General features: G+C 59.6%; 1 protein-coding gene and 1 pseudogene across 1 annotated transcript; both read left to right on the forward strand.

Moving 5' to 3' along the window:
• The first annotated feature begins 966 nt into the window (after positions 1 to 966).
• On the forward strand, positions 967 to 21,924 carry LOC105469574 (latent transforming growth factor beta binding protein 3). The gene is given in 29 exon segments (XM_011720814.3): positions 967 to 1,694; positions 4,920 to 5,032; positions 5,034 to 5,250; positions 5,397 to 5,599; positions 5,775 to 5,880; positions 6,050 to 6,142; positions 6,324 to 6,446; positions 6,898 to 7,056; positions 7,147 to 7,332; positions 7,726 to 7,742; positions 7,816 to 7,888; positions 8,066 to 8,164; positions 11,995 to 12,120; positions 12,226 to 12,357; positions 12,481 to 12,609; positions 13,148 to 13,270; positions 13,506 to 13,628; positions 17,158 to 17,280; positions 17,483 to 17,602; positions 19,071 to 19,199; positions 19,503 to 19,670; positions 19,842 to 19,925; positions 20,173 to 20,301; positions 20,405 to 20,542; positions 20,634 to 20,774; positions 20,893 to 21,054; positions 21,145 to 21,225; positions 21,314 to 21,445; positions 21,539 to 21,924. Coding segments are annotated over 29 exon segments (3,897 nt in total). The 5' UTR covers positions 967 to 1,378; the 3' UTR covers positions 21,691 to 21,924.
• On the forward strand, positions 8,392 to 8,435 carry LOC112424594 (U7 small nuclear RNA; annotated as a pseudogene).
• Positions 21,925 to 22,038: the final 114 nt, after the last annotated feature.

Here is a 22,038-nt window from a genome sequence, read left to right on the forward strand (position 1 = left end):
TGAGTCAGAGACTGAACCCTGGGGTCTCATGGCAGGCCCCACAGTAAGGCCTGGGCCCCCAGACGTTGCAGCCTTTCCTTCCAGACCAGTGGACAAGCCTGGTCTGGAACTATGCTCCTCTCCAGCCATGGCCAAACTCAAGACCCCCACCCCCAGCCGCTGCCAGCCTCTGCCCTGGGGCTCTGCTGTGCGCCTCTCCAGCCCCTGCGCCCTCGAACAGCGCCCCCCTCCTCGCGGCTGTTAGCCTGGGAAGGGGGCCAGGCCCTGAGCTCAGACCTTGGCGATTCCAGAGTGTCTGAGGCCCAGAGCCAGCCCCGCCAGCACAGCCAGACGAAGGGAAAGGGGGGAGGTGGCAGGGTGGGCACCAGGAAGCCATTCAGAGGGGGCTGGCAGGGAAGCTGGGTTCTAGCTTTGTTCTTTCTGCTCCTCTTCTGGACCCCACAGACTTCTTCCTGGGACCTCCGTGAGCCCTGGCCAAAGGCTGTCCCCACCCTTGAGCCCTTTCCTCAGAGGGGATTGGATCAGCACTAATAAGAAGTGACTTTGGGGCCCTGAGACCCCGACGTTTGCAAGGGAGGCTGGGAAAGAGCTGGAAGGCCTGGGCTCCGGCCCCACCCGGCCTCCATCGTCAGTGTGACCCGGCAGGGCCACCTCTCTCCCTCAGGCACGGTATCTCGCCCTACACAGGCCTCCCCGCCCCGCCCGGAGGAATCCGCTGCCGGCCCGACAGTCCCAGGTGAGGGCCCTCTGGAAAGGGCCCAGCGCGGCCGCGGGTTCCGGCGGGGGCGGGCATCTGGGGTGGGGACGGTCCCCGCCCCGCCCCCCAGCCTCCGCCCGCCTGCACACCCTCGCTTCTCCAGGAGGCAGCGACGACGCTTTAAACAAAAAAAAAAAAAACTGTGTCCCTGGCCCGGGGCCAGCGTCCCAGCCCCCCTCGCCGCCGCCGCGCAGCTCTCCAGCCAGGGAAAACAACTGCTCACTTCTCCCTGCGCCCTCCCCGCGCGCTCCCTGCCTCCCGGCGGCCGCGGGAGAGGAGCCCGGCCAGGGGGAGGCGCGGAGCGGGCCGGCCGCCCGGCCTTCCTCTCCCTCGCTCCTCCTCTCCACCTCAACTTGCTCCGGCCTCCTCGCTCCTGCCTGAGTTCGGGGCCTGGGCTAGGCTTCGTCCCGGGGCTAGGAAGTTTCTGCGCTCCCCGCGGTCCAGTCTCCATCTCCGCGCCTCCCGCCGGGCCCCCGCGGTCCCCTCCTGCCCGCTTCCTCCGCTGCCCTCCCTCGCTGCCCCCTACCCTCTCCCGGGGCTCCCAGCCCTCTAACTCCTTCGGGCGCGGGCCCCTCGCCCCGCCCGGGTGCGCCCCCCCTCCCCCGGGTCCTGCGGCCCCGGATGCCCGGGCCCCGAGGGGCTCCTGGCGGCCTGGCCCCTGAGATGCGCGGGGCGGGGGCGGCGGGGCTGCTGGCGCTGCTGCTGCTGCTGGGCCTGGGCGGCAGGGTCGAGGGGGGGCCGGCCGGCGAGCGGGGCGCAGGCGGGGGCGGGGCGCTGGCCCGCGAGCGCTTCAAGGTGGTCTTTGCGCCGGTGATCTGCAAGCGGACCTGTCTCAAGGGCCAGTGTCGGGACAGTTGTCAGCAGGGCTCCAACATGACGCTCATCGGAGAGAACGGCCACAGCACAGACACGCTCACGGGCTCCGGCTTCCGCGTGGGTGAGGGCCGGGGGCACGACTGGGGGCAGGGGAAGAACAGGCACCAGGCTCGATGGGAGAGCTAGTGGGGTCTTGGCCTTAAGAGACTGGGGGCTGAGGGTTTAAAGGGCAGAGATCCGGGCACCTGGGGGCCCAGGGGCCTCAGAGAACTTGGGAGGCTGGAACTCTGGGGGCCAGAGTTGGAGGGCTGCATGGAGGCCTGGACTTTGAAGCTTCGCATTAGGTTTGGGGCCTAAGGGATGGGGAAATGCAGAGGTCCTGGATGACACTGGCTTCCCAGAAGGTGCTGAGTTCTGAACAGGAGCACACAGGGTTTTTGAGGAATGTGAGCCGGGGACTGGAAGCCTCAGAGAAGGGATAAATATTCCCCCAAGAAGCAGACTTGCTGGAAGAAACAAGAAAAGTCTTTACAAAATGTCTAAAGTAGGGCCTGCCAGAGTAGACACCTGCATTCCTTGGGAGGAGGAGCTAAGGTCAGGGCTGGGGATGGGAGCTGGTTACTGGCAAAGTCTGAGAAGGCAGGGTGTTGGGGCCTAAAAGTAGAGTGCAGGCCTGAAGGTAGGGACTAGTTTGGGGTTCTCAGCCTTTCCTTTTCCAATGCCTCCCCATAAGCTCCTGACATCCTGCCTTGGAGGCCCTCAGGGTCCCCCTCATCCTCCCCCAAGCCCCTACAACCTCCCCAGTTCAGTTTGGAGCCCACCCCTTCCCTGGCATCTCTCTTCAAAGGGTCAGGCCTGGGGCTCAGTCATCCTCCTGCTAGGCCCTGTGGGCCAGGCTCAGGGAGGTGTCCCAGCAGTAATTACCCTCCTGGACAGGGTAATTAGGCCAGGCCCATGATGGCACCAGCAAAACAGCCCCTCTTACACATTCCTATATTCACTCGCCCACTCACAGAGCTAAGGAACCCCACTCGTGGCTCACATTTGTCATGAGATGAGGTGTGCACGCATGTGTCTGTGCGCATATTGCCCGTGTCTGGAGTCATGCCATGGGCATGGCGTGGCACTCTGTGAAGTACCCATCTTTGTGTTGTCTTGGGTTGTATCTCTAGTCGCTGTTAGAGAGTGTGTGGGAGTGTTTTTGTTTTTGTGTTTTTAAGATGGAGTTTCGCTCTTGTTGCCCAGGCTAGAGTGCAATGGTGCAATCTTGGCTCACTGCAACCTCCACCTCCCGAGTTCAAGTGATTCTCCTGCCTCAGCCTCCCAAGTAGCTGGGATTACAGGCATGCACCACCACGCCCGGCCAATTTTTTGTATTTAGTAGAGATGGAGTTTCACCATGTTGGTCAGCCTGGTCTCAAACTCCTGTTCTCAAGTGATCTACCTGTCTCGGCCTCCCAAAGTGCTGGGATTACAGGCGTGAGCCACTGCGCCCGGCCAAGTGTATGGGGATGTTTATGTGAACCTGTGTTAGTGTCAGGATGAGTCTGTGTGTGTGATGAGGACTGTGGGTGTGAGTGTATGTGTGTCCATCTCCCAGGCTCCCTGGCCATCCTGCCCAGGCTGCTGTCTCCATCTGTGCTGCCCACATCCCCCAGGCTCGGTGCCCAGGCCACAGTGGGCGGGTGTCATTGGGAGGTCACTCTCACCGCTATGAGTGACTCACTGGGAGACAGGAAAAAGAGAATCCTACCTCCCCCAGCCCAGACACACCCCTCTGCTCTGTGAGGTCTGGCCCCAGGAGGCCAGGCAGGATGGGCTGGGCTGGGATGTGCTTAGCCTGACCCTGAGGGCCATGGATGTGGGCTGTCCCTGTGAGGCCCTTCTGGCATCCAGGAGAACAGTACCCCCGCCCTCCTGCCCTCCTGCCCTGGGAAGTGAGGGCAGCCATGGGGTGGGCAGGAGAGGGGCTGGGGTTTTGGGATGAGTCAGAGTCCCAAGGCTGGTAGTAGCATGGGTCGAAGGTGAGTATGGGACAGAAACAGACAAAGGTCCCATCCTCTCCCTCCCTTAGTCACTCCTTCATTCATTCCCCCAAATCCCCTGTGGGACCCAGAGCTGAGGCCAGCCTGGCTCTGCCTTCCAGAGTACCCTCTATAAGGAGGCAGACAGACAAGCAGGTGCCAGGCAGTGCTGGCCAGTGGGCGGTAAGGCAGGAGAGGGAGCTCAGGTGGGCGGGATAGGAGGAAAGGCTCCCTCCTGGTGGAGACACTGAGCTGGGAAGGATGAAATCTGCATATGTAGAGCGGGGGACATGGGGCCCTGTTGTGGAGGGAAGGGCAAGAATGAGGCCAGGAGGCAGGAGGCAGGCACATTTGCAAGAGGGAGATGGGTCCTGGGGTGTGCGGTGCACAGGGAAGGAGCAGAGGGGGATGGGCTGAAAAGGTTCTGGGCCATGGAGTGAGCTTCTGCCTGAGGCAAGTTTCTTTGGGACACTGAGACTGTGGACCAGCAGGAGAGGCTGGATGCCAAGGAGGGGTCTGGGTGGCCAGGCCTGAGCCAGGGCAGGAGCAGTGACCCTAGGGAAGAGGGGAGGCACGTTCATGGGACATTAGAGGCTGTAACTGGGCAGGGGAGAGCAGGAGGGATGGAGCCATGGGGGCTCAGCTGTGGATGCCTGGTGGCCAGGTGAAGAGGAGGTGGGGAGGCAGGATACTGACTTCTGACAGTATGTCCTGGACAGCGGTGCCCGAGAGAGCCCTGGAAAGTTTGGGGGCTGTGTCTGTGTCTTGAGATGTGGACATCTTTGCCAGTGATGAGGTGGGGGCCCCAGGATGGTGAAGAGGGAGAGGGTGGAGAGCAGGCAGAGAGGGCTGAGGCCTGAAGAAGGGAAGGGTTTAGGGGAGAAGAGGAGGAGGTGCCAGGGACAGAGCCAATACCTTTGGAAGGCCCAAGGGGAAAGCCAGATCACCATAATTGTTTGCCACCACTTATTAAGCACCCTTTGTGTACCAGGCCCTAGGGTAAGCATTTGTACAGCCCTTACCTCATCTAACCCACACATCTCTACAGATGAGGACGCTGGGGCACAGGGAGGAGACGTGAGTTGCTCAGGGTCGCACAGCTGGCACATGGCTTAGCGAGGATTCAAGTCCTTGACTTGAGACTCCAGAACCCAACATGGGTGTAAGGATGTGGGGGGAGCTAGAGAGGGCAGCTTCCCTGTGTAGGATGTATCTCAAAACCTGACTTCCCAAGAGGACAGAGCCAGTGGGTGGCAAGGAAGTAGGGAGGAGCGGAAAGAGACAGGATGTGGATGAGGGCCTGACCCCCCTCTTCTCCCCAGTGGTGTGCCCTCTCCCCTGCATGAACGGCGGCCAGTGCTCCTCGCGAAACCAGTGCCTGTGTCCCCCAGACTTCACCGGGCGCTTCTGCCAGGTGCCCGCAGGAGGAGCCGGCGGGGGGTACCGGTGGCTCAGGTCCTGGCCTGAGCAGGGCGGGGGCCCTGTCCACGGGGGCGCTGCCGCCCCTGGCTCCGGAGGGCGACTCTGTGGCCAGCAAGCACGCCATCTACGCCGTCCAGGTGATCGCCGACCCTCCTGGGCCCGGGGAGGGGCCCCCTGCCCAGCACGCAGCCTTCCTGGTGCCCCTAGGCCCGGGACAGATCTCAGCAGAAGGTACCAGGCGACTAGCAAACCCGGGAAGGTCGCCAGTGGGTGGGCACTAGGGTGGCCGGGGCAGGGCAAGGTCGGCCCTGGAGAGCTCAGCGCGGTGACCCGCGGCGTGGTGCGGACAGCCCTGAGGCCACCGCGCCCGCCCCCAGTGCAGGCCCCGCCCCCCGTGGTGAACGTGCGCGTCCATCACCCGCCCGAGGCCTCGGTCCAAGTGCACCGCATTGAGAGCTCGAACGCCGAGGGTGCGGCCCCCTCCCAGCACCTGCTGCCGCACCCCAAGCCCTCGCATCCCCGGCCGCCCACCCAGAAGCCCCTGGGCCGCTGCTTCCAGGACACTCTGCCCAAGCAGCCCGTGAGTGAATTCGCAGTCTCGATCGGCCTTTCCTTCTCTCAGGGTTGCTCTGCCCCAACTCACCCGGATAGCGGAAAACTGAGGGGCAGGGGAAGAGGAAAAGACCCAACCCCCACAGGCGGCGCGGGGGTGGGGTGCTCTGTGACCCCACCTCCCCTCCCCCTCCTTCCCCTAGTGTGGCAGCAACCCCCTCCCCGGCCTCACCAAGCAGGAAGACTGCTGCGGTAGCATCGGCACCGCCTGGGGCCAGAGCAAGTGCCACAAGTGCCCCCAGCTGCAGTGTGAGTGCTTGGGCTCAGAGGGGCGTTCCCCATCTGGTGGCCCCTCCCCACCCACCCCACCCATCCCTGCAGTGGGAGTCCCCAGGTCACCAGATTCCGCTCTACATCTGCTGTGCGCCTCCCCAGTTCCCTTCTCACCCTCCCATGCCAAGCTATCGTCTCTCTGCAGACACAGGAGTGCAGAAGCCAGGGCCTGTACGTGGGGAAGTGGGCACTGACTGCCCCCAGGGCTACAAGAGGCTCAATAGCACCCACTGCCAGGGTATGGCCAGCTAGGAGATTCTGTGGGCTGGAGGGGCAGGCCAACCATTACTGGGGGTGGGGAGGGTCCCAAGGTGGGTGAGAGAGGAGGCGGGGCTGGGGCAAGACCCTGAGTTTCTCGGAGCAGCCTGCTGTCACCCCATGGCCCCAGACCAGAGGGGCCAAACTTCCACTTACCACAGACATCAACGAGTGTGCAATGCCGGGCGTGTGTCGCCATGGTGACTGCCTCAACAACCCTGGCTCCTATCGCTGTGTCTGCCCACCTGGCCATAGTTTAGGCCCCTCCCGTACACAGTGCATTGGTGAGACTGGGGCTCAGATTCCTGGGAGGTCACAAGGCATGGCTGGGAGCAAGGATCAGAGATCACAAGAGATCAGAGTGGGGTTAAGGGTTGACTGCAGGAGGAACAAAGGCCAGAGCCAATAGGATCAGGGGTCAGTGGGGTCTGGGGTCACATGAGATCTGCCATTAGCAGTCACATGGGGTCAGGGATTACACAGAGCCAGGGTCATGCAGATCATAGGCTTGGTGAGTAGGAGTGGTGAAGTCCAGGATAGCTAGAATCGGGAGTCAGTGGGGTCAGTGGTCACATAAGTTTCAGGGGTCACATGAGTTCAGGGTCATATGGGGTCAGAGACCACATGGGGATCAAGGGTTGTCTGGGCTGGAGAGGCAAGGTCTGCAGCAGCTGGGCAGAGGGACGTGGGCAATGTGCAGGCTCAGAAGCCCATGCCCCCCACTGCCCCCTGCAGCAGACAAACTGGAGGAGAAGAGCCTGTGTTTCCGCCTGGTGAGCCCCGAGCACCAGTGCCAGCATCCACTGACCACCCGCCTCACCCGCCAGCTCTGCTGCTGCAGTGTTGGCAAGGCCTGGGGCGCGCGGTGTCAGCGCTGCCCGGCAGATGGCACCGGTGAGTCAGGATTACGCAGGGCTAGGGGTTCATAGGTCCATGCACCTGTTCAGGGAATGCTCACTTTTGTGTCTGCTGTCTTGACTGCAGCTGCGTTCAAGGAGATCTGCCCAGCTGGGAAGGGATACCACATTCTCACCTCCCACCAGACGCTCACCATTCAGGGCGAAAGCGACTTTTCCCTTTTCCTGCACCCTGACGGGCCACCCAAGCCCCAGCAGCTTCCGGAGAGCCCTAGCCAGGCTCCACCACCTGAGGACACAGAGGAGGAGAGAGGTCTAGCCTGACACCTTCTGATCCCTGACCCATGCCAAGCCCCTAGGCCTGACCCCTTGACCTCTGATCCACAGATCTGACCTCACAGTCTAACCCCCAATTCCTTATCCCTCACCCATCCACTGACCTCCCACATGACCCTCTGACTCCGACCCAGAGATTTGACCTCCTAAGCCTTCTACAGCCTGATCTGTAACCCAAGGCCCATCAACCTGATTATGTGACTATTATGCAAACACACCCTAACCACAGAATCTAACCCCTGACCCTTGACCTGGAGACATGATTGTTGAATTCCCAGAGACCCTAACTACAAATACTCAGCTGCTGATCCCAGATCTGACTCCCTTCTCCCACCCCAACACTTCATGGCCCCATCTTCTTCCCTTTTAGGGGTGACCACGGACTCAGTGAGTATGAGAACCCAGATGGGAGGGGCGGGCAGGCAAGGGACAGGAGGGCTCATGCTGCTGTCACCCGCAGCCAGTGAGTGAGGAGCGGTCAGTGCAGCAGAGCCACCCAACTGCCACCACGTCTCCTGCCCGGCCCTACCCCGGTGAGCTGGGCTCTATAGGGATGAGTCCTCAAGGGCTAAATCACTGGGTGGGCGGGGAGTTCGCAGTTTAAGTACTCAGGGACAATCAAGCTGGGGTGGGGCGCCGGGCCAAGACTGAAGTGGAAAGGGAGGCTTCAGTCACTGTCGTCTCTGACCAGAGTGCACTGCCGCCCGCAGAGCTGATCTCCCGTCCCTCGCCCCCGACTATGCGCTGGTTCCTGCCGGACTTGCCTCCTTCCCGCAGCGCCGTCGAGATCGCTCCCACTCAGGTCACAGGTAAGGCCCGACCAGCAAAGCCACGCCCTGCATGGGCCACGCCCCCAGTTTGGTTTTCTCTCCTCCTCTCCCGCCCCCAGGCATTCCTTAGCGCTAACAGTCTAGCGTTTATCCGGGGCTGAGCACTAGGGTAGCCGCAGCACCAGAGATCCCACTGCCCTAACCGATCCAGGTAGCATGGTGGTGAGCCCATTCTGACGGAGTTCATTCATTCAACAAATACTTATTAGTGTTACAGGTCTTTTAGAATTTGTCTAGCAGGTTTCCCCGTTTGTTTGTTTTTGTTGTTGTTATTTTTTTTTTTGAGACGAAGCCTCGCTCTGTCGCCAGGTGGGAGTGCAGTGGTGCAATCTCGGCTCACTGCAACCTCTGCCTCCCGGGTTCAAGCGATTCTCCTGCCTCAGCCTCCCGAGTATCTGGGATTACAGGCATGCGCCACCACGCCCAGCTAATTTTTTTTTTTTTTTTTTTTTTTTTTGTATTTTTAGTAAAGACGGGGTTTCACCATGTTGGCCAGGATGGTCTCGATCTCTTGACCTGTGATCCGCCCGCCTTGGCCTCCCAAAGTGAACCACCGTGAACCACCCGTGCCCAGCCCATAACCATCTTTCAAACTCTGCTCAGAAAGCCTTCTCTCATTGCCACCCTACTTATTATCACAACCCTCAGAATTCCTTCCTTCTACTCTGATTTATTTTCTCTTTTTCTTTTTTTGAGACGGAGTCTCACTCTGTCGCCCAGGGTGGAGTGCAGTGGCCCGATCTCGGCTCACTGCAAGCTCCGCCTCCTAGGTTCGCGCCATTCTCCTGCCTCAGCCTCCTGTGTAGCTAGGACTACAGGCACCCGACACCTCGCCCGGCTAATTTTTTTTTTTTGTATTTTTAGTAGAGACAGGGTATCACCATGTTAGCCAGGATAGTCTCAATCTCCTGACCTTGTGATCCGCCTGCCTCGGCCTCCCAAAGTGCTGGGATTGCAGGCATGAGGCACCGCGCCCGGCTCTGATTTTTTTTTTTTTTTTTTTTTTTTGAGACGGAGTCTCGCTCTGTCGCCCAGGCTGGAGTGCAGTGGCCAGATCTCAGCTCACTGCAAGCTCCGCCTCCCGGGTTTACGGCATTCTCCTGCCTCAGCCTCCCGAGTAGCTGGGACAACAGGCGCCCGCCACCTCGCCCGGCTAGCTTTTTGTATTTTTTTTAGTAGAGACGGGGTTTCACCATGTTAGCCAGGATGGTCTCGATCTCCTGACCTCGTGATCCACCGGTCTCGGCCTCCCAAAGTGCTGGGATTACAGGCTTGAGCCACCACGCCCGGCCTCTGATTTATTTTTTAATAGCATTTATAAGACATAAGAGATTCTGTTTATTGATTGACTTGTTGCCTGTCTGCTCTACAAAGACAGGAAATTTTTGTCTGTTTTTGTTCATGCAGTATCCCCAGCACGTCAACAGTGCCTGGCACATAGTAGGTGCTCAAGAACTATTTGGGTTCTTTCTTTCTTTTTGTTTGTTTGGTTTGTTTTTTGAGACAGGGTCTCACCTTGTCACCTAGGCTGGAGTCCAGTGGCACGATCATGGCTCACTGCAGCCTTGACCTCCTGGGCTCAAGTGATCCTCCAGCCTTGGTCTCCCAAAGTGCCAGGATTACAGGTGTACACCACCATGGCTGGCTCTCTCTTTTTTTTTTTTTTTTTGCCTGGGGAGTTTCCCTGTGAAAACTGGGAAACCGTGGCAGGGTGCAGTGGGTCATGGCTGTAATCCCAGCACTTTGGGAGGCTGAGGTGGGCGGATCACAAGGTCAAGAGATCAAGACCATCCTGGCCAACATGGTGAAACCTCATCTCTACTAAAAATACAAAAAAAAAAAAAAAAAAATTAGCTGGGCATGGCGATGCACGCCTGTAGTCCCAGCTACTCAGGAGAATCACTTGAACCCAGGAGATGGAGGTTGCAGTGAGCCAAGATCATGCCACTGCACTCCGGCCTGGCGATAGAGCGAGACTCCATCTCAAAAAAAAAAAAAAAAAAGAAAAAGAAAAAAAGAAAGAGGCCAGGCACAGTGGCTAACGCCTGTAATCCCAGCACTTTGGGAGGCCGAGGCGGGCAGATCACGAGGTCAGATCAAGACCATCCTGGCTAACATGGTGAAACCCCGTCTCTACTAAAAATACAAAAAATTAGCCGGGCGTGGTGGCGGTCACCTGTAGTCCCAGCTACTCAGGAGGCTGAGGCAGGAGAATGGCATGAACCCGGGAGGCGGAGCTGGCAGTGAGCTGAGATCCGGTCACTGCACTCCAGCCTGGGCGACAGAGCGAGACTCCGTCTCAAAAAGAGAGAGAGAGAAGGAAGGAAGGAAGGAAGGAAGGAAGGAAGGAAGGAAGGAAGGAAGGAAGGAGGGAGGGAGGGAGGGAGGGAGGGAGGGAGGGAGGGAAGGAGGGAAGGAGGGAGGGAAGGAGGGAGGAAAAGAAAGAAAGGTTAGAAGTGCCAGAGAAGTGAGGAAGAGAGGGGCATTCAGCTTGGGAAAAGGATATCACAAGGGAAATGAAGTTCGGGCAAAGGCATGGAAGCATGAAACACTGGTGGAGGAGGGAGAACCCACACACAGGCCAGTGTCTCTGAACCAGGGGAAGTCCAGTGCATGGAGCCTTGTCAGGAGGCTTGAGTTTGATGCCAGAGGCTGTGGGCGGTGTCTGCAGGATTTTGAGCATCATAATTGCTGGCTCAGACTGAGCAGTCCCTTTGTGCCAGGTACTGTCCGAAGAGTTTTACATTCTACATACCATTCAACTTTCTCATACTCTGTGAAGTGAGCATTGTTAGCCTCATTTTCCAGATGAGAAAACTGAGCCTCAGAGAGGTTCAGTAACCTGCCCCAGGTCACACAACTGAGCCGCGTTCAAGCCCATGCCTGTGTAGGCTTCAAAACCACAAGGGAACTGCCAATCCAACTGAAACCCTGATGCTCCATGAGCTCCTGGGGTGAGGGCTCAGGTGGGAGATGGCTGTTCTTGGGGGAACTGGGAATGTGGACAAGGGCCCTCAAAGGAGGGGCTGTTAAGGAAGCCTAAGGAGAGGTGCTCCAGGCAAAGAGAACCGCCTGCAAAGCCCACTGGTCAAGTGGGTTTGGGGCGCAGCAGAGTTCACTGTCATGGCCCAGGCTGCATGGCAGGGGTGAGGGGGAAGGGGCTGTGGGAAATGAAACTGGTGAGCAGTGAGGATCCAAAGGAGGGAGATGTTGGAGGCAGGGAGTCCTGGGCTTGGTGACAAAGAGAGTGAGGGAGGGTTCCTGGATCTGAGCGCCTGTGCACAACTCTGGCACTAGTTAGGATTCCCAGGAAACCAGCTACTGCTAGTCCTGGGAGGGGGGTAATCAACCCTTCTGGAATAGGGGGGTCTGGTCCCTGGGGCAAGGGCTTTTGGAGTCACTGGGCTAGAGGATAGTGGTGTGACTGAGGCTATAGAGTTTGAGGTGTTGAGGTGACTGGGGAGAAAGGGGTTTTAGTCCCTTGGGTGGGAGTACTGGGACTGCTGAGGGGCCCTGAGGGGATGTGGCTTGGTTTGAGGTGACTGGGGTCAGGGTCTTGGAGTGAACTAGGAATGGAAGTATGGCGGCCTGGGTGTGGGGTAATAAGGAAGTCAGAGTCCTGGTTTGGAGCTTTCTGGGGTCTTGATATTGGGGTTATCTAACATAGAGAAATAGGACATCCTGGAGTTGGAGTATGGGCATACAGGAACCTGAGGTCATGGTGTGACTAGGGTGTTAAGGTCTGCCCTGGGGATTTGACATAAGGTGAGTGCTCCCTGCTCCGCCCCCTGACCTGGCCATGCCCGCAGAGACTGATGAGTGCCGACTGAATCAGAACATCTGTGGCCATGGAGAGTGCGTCCCAGGCCCCCCAGACTACTCCTGCCACTGCAACCCGGGCTACCGGTCACATCCGCAGCACCGCTACTGCGTGGGTGAGGGCGGGGCAGGCGGCGGGCGTGCAGGTGGGTAGCGGAGGGCGGGCGACCCTAGATAGTGACGCTTCCTTTGACTTTTCTCGGCCTACCGGTTCTTCTCAGATGTGAACGAGTGCGAGGCAGAGCCCTGTGGCCCGGGCAGGGGCATCTGCATGAACACCGGCGGTTCCTACAATTGCCACTGCAACCGCGGCTACCGCCTGCATGTGGGCGCCGGGGGGCGCTCGTGCGTGGGTGAGCGCCGCCAGGGCGGGGGCGGCCTTGGGTGGGACAGGCTCTCCTCCAGACCGCCGTGTAATCCCCACCCCACGGCCGCCGCCTCCAACACCCGCTTCGTGGCCCCTTCCTCCCGCACAGACCTGAACGAATGCGCCAAGCCCCACCTGTGCGGCGACGGCGGCTTCTGCATCAACTTTCCCGGTCACTACAAGTGCAACTGCTACCCCGGCTACCGGCTCAAAGCCTCCCGGCCTCCTGTGTGCGAAGGTGAGGGGAACCCATTCAGATCAAAGAAGGGGCTCCTTAGCTGTCTCCCCACCTGGGGTGGGCCTGGGGGGCCTGCATTATTATTATTATTATTTTTTTTTTTTTTTTGAGACGGGGTCTGTCTCTGTCGCCCAGGCTGGAGTGCAGTGGTAAGATCTTGGCTCACTGCAACCTCCGCCTCCCGGGTTCAAGCGATTCTCCTGCCTCAGCCTCCCGAGTATCTGGGATTACAGACATCTGCCACCACGCCTGGCTAATTTTTGTATTTTTAGTAGAGACGGGGTTTCACCTTGTTGGCAACGCTGGTCTCGGAACTCCTGACCTCAGGTGATCCACCCGCCTCGGCCTCCCAAAGTGCTGGGATTTACAGGCGTGAGCCACCGCACCCAGCCTGTATGCTCAGCTCTGGGCCTTTCAGAGGTTGCGGTTCCGAGAGCCTGGTAGATTTGTGTAGGGGGAAGGCCCTGCTGTGGACGCTGGGAGTCGGGCCACCCACGTTGTCCGCAGATGGGTCCTCTTCCTTCTCCCTACCGTGCAGATATCGACGAGTGCCGGGACCCGAGCTCCTGCCCGGATGGCAAATGCGAGAACAAGCCCGGGAGCTTCAAGTGCATAGCCTGTCAACCTGGCTACCGCAGTCAGGGGGGCGGGGCCTGTCGCGGTGAGGGCGGGGCCTGCATGCGAGTGGGTGGGGCTGTCGGGTGCCTACCCGTCTGGCTCCGCTGGGGGCGGGGCGGGGCTAGCGGTGGTGATTGGCGTCTGGGGGCGGGGCCTTCCGAGAGTAGACGCTGTCCGCTCAATCCCGCGTTTCTGGGAGGAAGAGACCCACATCCCCGAGGGGTGCGCGGTCCGCCTTCCGGTGGGGCAGAGTCCGAGGCTAGGTCTTTCTGCCGCAGATGTGAACGAGTGCGCCGAGGGCAGCCCCTGCTCGCCTGGCTGGTGCGAGAACCTCCCGGGCTCCTTCCGCTGCACCTGTGCCCAGGGCTACGCGCCCGCGCCCGACGGCCGCAGTTGCGTAGGTGAGCGCCAGCACCCCAGCCCCGGGCCTCCGCAGCGCTCCACGCGCTGAAGCCAGGGAGCGGGTCACGCTGTAAACAGTGGGTGGAAGGTAGCTCATTCATCCCCAGGTGGCTCTGCTCATTCATTTACTCAACGAACCTTGCAAGAAAGGCACCACTAGGGCGGGGCGCGGTGGCTCACGCCTGTAAGCCCAACACTTTGGGAGGCCGAGACGGGCGGATCACGAGGTCAGGAGATAGAGACCATCCTGGCTAACACGGTGAAACCCCGTCTCTACTAAAAATACAAAAAGCCGGGCGTGGTGGCGGGCGCCTGTGGTCCCAGCTACTCGGGAGGCTGAGGCAGGAGAATGGCGTAAACCCGGGAGGCGGAGCTTGCAGTGAGCCGATATCGTGCCACTGCACTCCAGCCTGGGCGAGAGCGAGACTCCGTCTCAAAAAAAAAAAAAAAAAAAAAAAGGCACCACTAGAATTTCCACATAGCAAGAGTCTTAGGGGGCAGAGCTTGAAGCTGCGTTTGCAAAGCATGTTACTTAAATTTGAAGGAAAAAAGATATCAAAGAATGGGTGGAGAGGATAGTAGTCCCCCCTGCACTCATGTTTATTATACACCAAGAGGCGGGGCTGGGGGCTGGGACTCAGAGAAAACTGAAGGAAAGACACAGACTGTAGTGTGCAGTGCTGGGCCTGGATGCAGCTGGGCTGCTTCCTGGAGACACAGCGGGATGGGAGGAAGGAGGCCTGGGTCGTCTTAAAGAATCACTAGGAAGGCCGGGGGCGGTGGCTCAAGCCTGTAATCCCAGCACTCTGGGAGGCCGAGGCGGGCGGATCACGAGGTCAGGAGATCGAGACCATCCTGGCTAACACGGTGAAACCCCGTCTCTACTAAAAAAAAAATACAAAAAACTAGCCGGGCAAGGTGGCGGGCGCCTGTAGTCCCAGCTATTCGGGAGGCTGAGGCAGGAGAATGGCGTAAACCCAGGAGGCGGAGCTTGCAGTGAGCTGAGATCCGGCCACTGCACTCCAGCCCGGGCGACAGAGCGAGACTCCGTCTCAAAAAAAAAAAAAAAAAAAAAGAATCACTAGGAATTAGGCAAGAAAGGAGGAGGAGAGGAACAGCATGCCAGGCATAGGGGCTGGCACTGGCAGATCAGAGGTGAGACAGAGGGTGGGGTGTTGGGGAACTGTAAGGAATGACCCGGGTATGGGGGCTGAGGCCGGCTGGGGAGGGGCAGATCCCCATCCCTTGGAGGGTCCCCTAATTCCTGCCTGGGAGGTTGTGCTTCACCCAGAAGGTGTTCACCTGAAGCATTTTAAGTGCAAGAGTGACAAGATTTGTCATTTGTTTTAGAACGTTCCCGGCTGCTGATTGTGGAGGGTAGCTGGAGGTCTGTTGGAGAGACTTAGGGCGGAGAGAGTGGTGGACAGGATGAGTGGTGGCCTCAGGATGGCCATGAGACGATGGTATTGGAGAAATGTTAGACCTCCTGGGTTTTTTAACTGGATGTCAAGTGAAAGTGAGGGTGGTAACGACCCCTCCCCGTTTCTGGTTTGGGTGAGTGAGGGGGTGGTGCTGCTCACTGGTAATGGGTCCTCAGAAGTGAGCATATTTGGGAGGGAAAATGCTGAGCTCCACATTGGACAAATTGGGTGGATCGTGCCTCTCAGCAGGAGATGCCAGCATACCCACCTGGAATGATGGACCATGGACCAGGGGAGCTATGGAGTCTTGGGTGGGCCTGCTTAGCCAACCCAAGGTGGGTTGGGTAAGCAGAGCATCTAGCAGAGCCTTGTGGACACTGACAGTTCAGAGGCAGGCTGGGGAAGGAGTTGGAGGACATGGTGGGGGAGGGATAGTAGGGGCACCTGAGGGGCACCATCTGGGAAGCTGGGGAGGACATATTTCCAGGGAAGGAGGAGGATGAGCTAAGTGCAGTAGAGAGGTTCTTGTAAAATAAGAACTGGTGAGACAACAAGTCTTAGAACAAGACTTAGGGGTCTGCCCCCTAATCCTATATGGAAATTCTAGTGATGCCTTCCTTGGCAAGAAGGTCCTTCGTGGCCTTGGCAGGGTAGCTTTTGGGATATGATGGGGACAGAGGCCAGGATATGTGGGCAGCAAGTGAGGAAGAACAAGACCTGGGGACTCTTGCTCTTCCTAAGTAGGGCTTTGGTATAGGCTGAGGAGGTGATGCCAAGAGAGTGGACCAGGAGACAAGGGCATCAGGGTCAGGAGAGGAGGGAGGAGAGCCAGTGGGCAGCTGGCTGTGGACAGGGGAAGGACATCTCTTGCTGTAACAGGAGCAGGAGGGGAATGGATGTAGATAACGATGTTCAGTGGGTTAAGGGCGATTACCCTTAATTCTCTCAATACACAGTGAAGGGCCTGGGTTGAGTAGGGGACTCAGGAGAACAGTGGCGGTTTGGAAATGCCCCAGGGCATGGGGCTGCCTAGGGGCTTTGTGGAAGTCAAAGCTTGAGAGGAGTCAGAGAGGGAGGTGCCAGCCACCCGAGGCTCTGCTGGACTGAGGCTGAAGCGTGTGGCTCTGGCCCAGCATGCTCAGCTTGGTGGCTGCTCCAATCCCACCCTACACCCAGGATCCACAGGCCACAGCTCTGACCAGAGACTGGGCATTGCCAGACCAGTGAGGAGGAAGGAGAGGTGTTTATGGATCAGGGACGGGAGTCCTAGGGATGATGAACCCTGGGCTCCAGCTGGGAACTGTCAGAGTCTGAGGGTGTTAGGCAAGCTCAGAGGACTGAGAGGGAGGCACCAGGCCCTGTGAGAGGGAAGGTGGAAGTGAGGACCTGAGAACCGTGGAAAGCAGGCAGCCTCTGAGGGCCCCAGGGTGGAGCAGATCTAAGTGATGAAAATCCCCTTGGGACCCTGAGAGTGAGGGGAAGGTCATGGAAGCCGAGAGATCCAGGAATGTGAGGTCAGAGGCTGAACTGTTTGTCCACGCGGATGTTTGAAACTCCCAGGATGGAGAGGAAAACAGAGCAGGAGGAGCGAGGAAGGTGGGTGCTGACAGCCACAGGAGGGCTGAGGCTGCAGGAGGCCAGCGGCACCTCAGAGGCAGAGCCGTGGCTTGGAGGGGTCTAGGGTGTGGGCAACAACGGGCTCCACCAAAGAGGCCTCAGGAAAGTGTGTCCCGGGGGAGGGTCAAGTTCCTTTACCTCATGAGCAGGAGAAAGGGGAAAGGACAGGGATAGGGAGTTTATCCACCTGGGAAAAAGGGAGCCATGGCAGGTGACAGAAGGATGGGAGCAGCAGTGAAAGCGGCTGGGGCAGGGAGAGAGGCTGGGGGAGGCTGGGGAGGCTCTTTAGCATCAGACCTGGCCTAGAGACCCTGGCAGCACCAGCCTGGTCACCAGGGCACCATGTGCCACCCAGAAGCAGGGTGAGACCTGTGCTTGAGTGCTGCTGGCCTCAGCTCTGGTGCTCCAGGCCATGCGGAGAAGTGAGAAAAGAGTAGTAGAAACCCAAGACCTCCCAGCCTGGTCCTCTGACACCCCCTATGCCCTTCAGATGTGGACGAGTGTGAGACTGGGGACGTGTGTGACAATGGCATCTGCACCAACACACCAGGATCTTTCCAGTGTCAGTGCCTCTCTGGCTACCATCTGTCCAGGGACCGGAGCCACTGCGAGGGTGAGGGATCTTAGAGCTGGGGTGCTGACCTGTGCCTCCCCACCCCAGGACCCCCACCCCCCAGGGTCCAGTCCTAATCCAGATCTCAGTTGGGGCATGGAGGTGTGGGACTGACCCAGGGCTCTGGGGGAAATCTCTGGCTGCCTCAGGCCGGGGGTGGTGATCAGCCCCTGAGAGTCTCCACCCCTTCCATCCCCTACAGACATTGATGAGTGTGACTTCCCTGCAGCCTGCATTGGGGGTGACTGCATCAATACCAATGGCTCCTACAGATGTCTTTGCCCCCAGGGGCATCGGCTGGTGGGTGGCAGGAAATGCCAAGGTATGGGGGACTGGCTGAGAGTTCCTGAGGGATGTGACAGGGAGCAGTAATTCCCTAGATACACTGTGGCCTTTCTCTATTCCTTCCTTCCCTCCTTCCCTCCTTGCTTCCTTCCTTCCTTCCCTCCTTCCTTCCTTCTTTCCTTCCTCCCTTCCTTCCTTTTCTTTCCTTCCTTCCTTCCTTCCTTCCTTCCTTCCTTCCTTCCTTCCTTCCTTCCTTCCTTCCATCCATCCATCCATCCATCTTTTCATCTATCCTTCCACCCACCCACCCATCCATCTGCTCAGCCTTCCGGTCTTTCACCTGGAATAACAATGATCACAGTAAACATGACAGTTAGTGCTATTGTTGTGCTTACTGTGTGCCAGGCACTCTGTTAAGCTCTTTACAGATATTAATGTATTGGTCTTCCCCATCAACTCACCCATACGTGCGTTCATCCAACAAAAGTTTAGGCTGAGTGCAGTGGCTCAGACTGGGGGCAGTGGCTCACGCCTGTAATCCCAGCACTTTGGGAGGCTGAGGCGGGCAGATCATGAGGTTAGGAGTTTGAGACCAGCCTGGCCAATATGGTGAAACCCTGTCTCTACTAAAAATACAGAAATTAGCTGGGCGTGATGGTGCGCGCCTGTAGTCCCAGCTACTCGGGAGGCTGAGGCAGAAGAATCGCTTGAACACGGGAGGTGGAGGTTGCAGTGAGCCGAGATTGCGCCACTACACTCCAGCCTGGGCAACAGAGTGAGATTCCATCTCAAAAAAAAAAAAAAAAAAAGTTTATTGAGCACCTACTATTTTCCAGGTTCTGTGCTTTGTACTAGGTAATCAGCAATCACCCAGGGCTCCCAGCTAGGGGAGGCCGACATGTAAACTGATTCTGACAGTTCAGGGTCCTGGGTGTCAAGAAAGGTATGGACTAATGATTAATTGCAATGGGGAGGTGAATGCTGAACTGGACTGAACTGGACCAAAACGTAAGTAGGAGTTCCCTAGGCATGGGAAAGGCAAGGCACGAGAAGTCATTCCAGGACCAAAGAGCAGTAATTGCAAAGCACAGAGATCTGGAAGGAGCTAGTTACGTTTACAGAGGAGGGGAGGGTGCCCTGAGCACAGAGTTGGGGAGTGGAAGGTGGTCTAGAGTAAGGCGTGATGAGACCTAAAGGTATCCGAAGCTCAATTCGAAAGGCCTCAAATGCCAAGCTGAGTTTAGTGGCATTTGAGGCCTTTCCATTTGGGCTTCTGATACCTTTAGGTCTTGTAAGGTTAGTGGGAGCCACTGAAGGTGTTATGAAGGACAGCAGTGAATGTCCACATGCACATTCAGACACATGCACAGGCTCAGCAGACTTCCTGCTGTACATACTTTGAAACCAAAGTGGAAATTCAGGTTCTGAACTTGCGTGAGGCCCTTGAAGTGCAGCCCCAGGGAAAGAGGGGCTGGGTTTCCATCTGCGCTACTCTTGCCCCCCAGACATAGATGAGTGCACCCAGGACCCAGGCCTGTGCCTTCCCCACGGGGCCTGCAAGAACCTTCAGGGCTCCTATGTGTGTGTCTGCGATGAGGGCTTCACTCCCACCCAGGACCAGCACGGTTGTGAGGGTGAGTATCCTCCCAGCGCCTCCCTTGGACTGGACAACTCCCCTGAGCTGCAGCTGGGGTTCAGAGATGTGTCCTGGCCTCACCCTCCTGAATTTGGGGAACCGGAAGACGTCCTTTTGTCTGGGGGAGTCTGGTGGGGCCAGACCATGAAGGGCCCAGAACACCACGCTGAGAACAGAGCCAGCTCTCAGGAGGAGACTGAGGGGAGCCAGGGAAGGTGGGGGAAAGAGCTGTGGTGGGTGGGCAGGGTGGACAGGGCCAAGGGGGTATGTGCACGACCCTGAGCTGCCCTCCACCCCTCAGAGGTGGAGCAGCCCCACCATAAGAAGGAGTGCTACCTGAACTTCGATGACACAGTGTTCTGCGACAGCGTATTGGCCACCAACGTCACCCAGCAGGAGTGCTGCTGCTCGCTGGGGGCCGGCTGGGGCGACCACTGCGAAATCTACCCCTGCCCAGTCTACAGCTCAGGTCAGGAGCCGGGCAGGCCCCTTCCCAGATCTTCAGTTTCTTCCTCTGGAAGCCAAATGTGGGAAATGGCGCCCCCTGGCAGTTGGGAAATAGGCGGCGGGCTGCAGCCCGAAACCCACGCGCGCGCTCAGTCCTGCCCCTTCCCTCCCCACGGCCGCCCTGCCCCCGCAGCCGAGTTCCACAGCCTCTGCCCAGACGGAAAGGGCTACACCCAGGACAACAACATCGTCAACTACGGCATCCCAGCCCACCGTGGTAAGCGCCCCGCCGCTCCGCCCGCCCCGCACTCACTCACCCCGGGCTGGGATCACGCGGATCCCGCCGGCGCTCGCTGGGTCAGCTGCCCGCGCCTAGTAAGCCCCACCCTTCCTCACCGGCCCCGCCCCTCTGGTAGGCCCCACCCCCAGCCCCGCGGGGATAGCTTCGCTCCAGTGGTGAGCCCAGCCCACGCCTTCCGGCCGCGGCTGCGGGACCGGAGCGGCCACTGTTTGTCACCCGTCAGACATCGACGAGTGCATGTTGTTCGGGGCGGAGATTTGCAAGGAGGGCAAGTGCGTGAACACACAGCCTGGCTACGAGTGCTACTGCAAGCAGGGCTTCTACTACGACGGGAACCTGCTGGAATGCGTGGGTGAGCTCAGCCCCCTGGCGGCCGTGGGGAAGCGGCAGGGAGACACGCGCCACCCCGCCCATCCCGGGCCTGCCCCTACCACCCACGCTTTTCCTCCCTGCAGACGTGGACGAATGCCTGGACGAGTCCAACTGCCGGAACGGAGTGTGTGAGAACACGCGCGGCGGCTACCGCTGTGCCTGCACGCCCCCAGCGGAGTACAGTCCTGCGCAGCGCCAGTGCCTGAGCCCGGAAGAGATGGGTGAGGCCCGGGCCGGGGAGTGGGGTACGCGGGAGGGGCGGGGCCCGGGCCGAGCTGTGACGGCTCCCACCCACCCCCTCGCTGTTCGTAGACGTGGACGAGTGTCAGGACCCGGCAGCCTGCCGCCCTGGCCGCTGCGTCAACCTGCCGGGCTCCTACCGCTGCGAGTGTCGCCCGCCCTGGGTGCCCGGGCCCTCCGGCCGTGATTGCCAGCTCCCCGAGAGCCCGGCCGGTGAGGGCGAGGGTCGGCCAGGGCCCTGTCCGTCATGTGGCTCCCGCGCTGGTGGTGTGGGGCGGAGGCGGGCGGTCCCTGCCTTGGGCCCCTCCCTAATGCCAGGTGCTGTCCACAGAGCGCGCCCCGGAGCGGCGCGACGTGTGCTGGAGTCAGCGCGGAGAGGACGGCATGTGCGCGGGCCCCCAGGCCGGGCCTGCCCTTACCTTCGACGACTGCTGCTGCCGCCAGGGCCGCGGCTGGGGCGCCCAGTGCCGCCCGTGCCCGCCGCGCGGAGCGGGTAAGGCAGTCGGGGAGGAGTTGGCCAGGAGCGAGGATGGGGGCCAGGGCCTGGGGACCCAGCGTCGCTGACCAGCTCTGCTCCTCCCAGGGTCCCAGTGCCCGACATCGCAGAGCGAAAGCAATTCCTTCTGGGACACGAGCCCCCTGCTGCTGGGGAAGCCCGGGAGAGGTGAGTGCTGCCGGGGCGGGCTGTGGCGGGGTTGGTAGCCTTTGGCCGGGGGTCAGTGTTGAAGGCCGTATTGTTCTGGGCCATGCAGATGAGGACAGTTCAGAGGAGGATTCAGACGAGTGTCGCTGCGTGAGTGGCCGCTGTGTGCCGCGGCCAGGCGGCGCCGTGTGCGAGTGTCCCGGCGGCTTCCAGCTCGACGCCTCGCGTGCCCGCTGCGTGGGTGAGCGGGGCTTTGGGGTGGGGCAGGGGAGGGGCCTGTGGTGAGGAGCCGCCTGGAGGCTCAGCGAAGCCGCACCTGTCGCCCCACCTGCAGACATCGACGAGTGCCGAGAGCTGAACCAGCGTGGGCTGCTGTGCAAGAGCGAGCGCTGCGTGAACACCAGCGGCTCCTTCCGCTGCGTCTGCAAAGCCGGCTTCGCGCGCAGCCGCCCGCACGGGGCCTGCGTTCCCCAGCGCCGACGCTGACACCGCCCTCGGCCCAGACCTCGGTGATCACTGAGGGGTTTCTGCGAGCTCGGCCTCACTTCTGCCCCGACTTGGGGCTCAGACCCAGGGACGCTGGGGCCCGCAGACCCTCCCGCGGCGCCCCTACCGGCCCCACCCGGTTGGCGGGCGGTTGTAAGGTCCCCGGCGGGCGCTGTCTGCCTTCCTCCCAGAGGGTGTTTCCTAGAAACTGATAAATCAGATCGTGCCTCTTTATCCTTGTCTTTCGAAGCAAATTGATGTTCACGTCTGACGTGGGCGCGGGCTGCACAGCGCCGCACCAGACCCCAGCCACCTCCCACGGGCTAGACTGGGCCCGGCACAGGGGGG

The sequence above is a fragment of the Macaca nemestrina genome, chromosome 12, assembly GCF_043159975.1.
Source record: "Macaca nemestrina isolate mMacNem1 chromosome 12, mMacNem.hap1, whole genome shotgun sequence".
Classification (NCBI taxonomy): domain Eukaryota; kingdom Metazoa; phylum Chordata; class Mammalia; order Primates; family Cercopithecidae; genus Macaca; species Macaca nemestrina.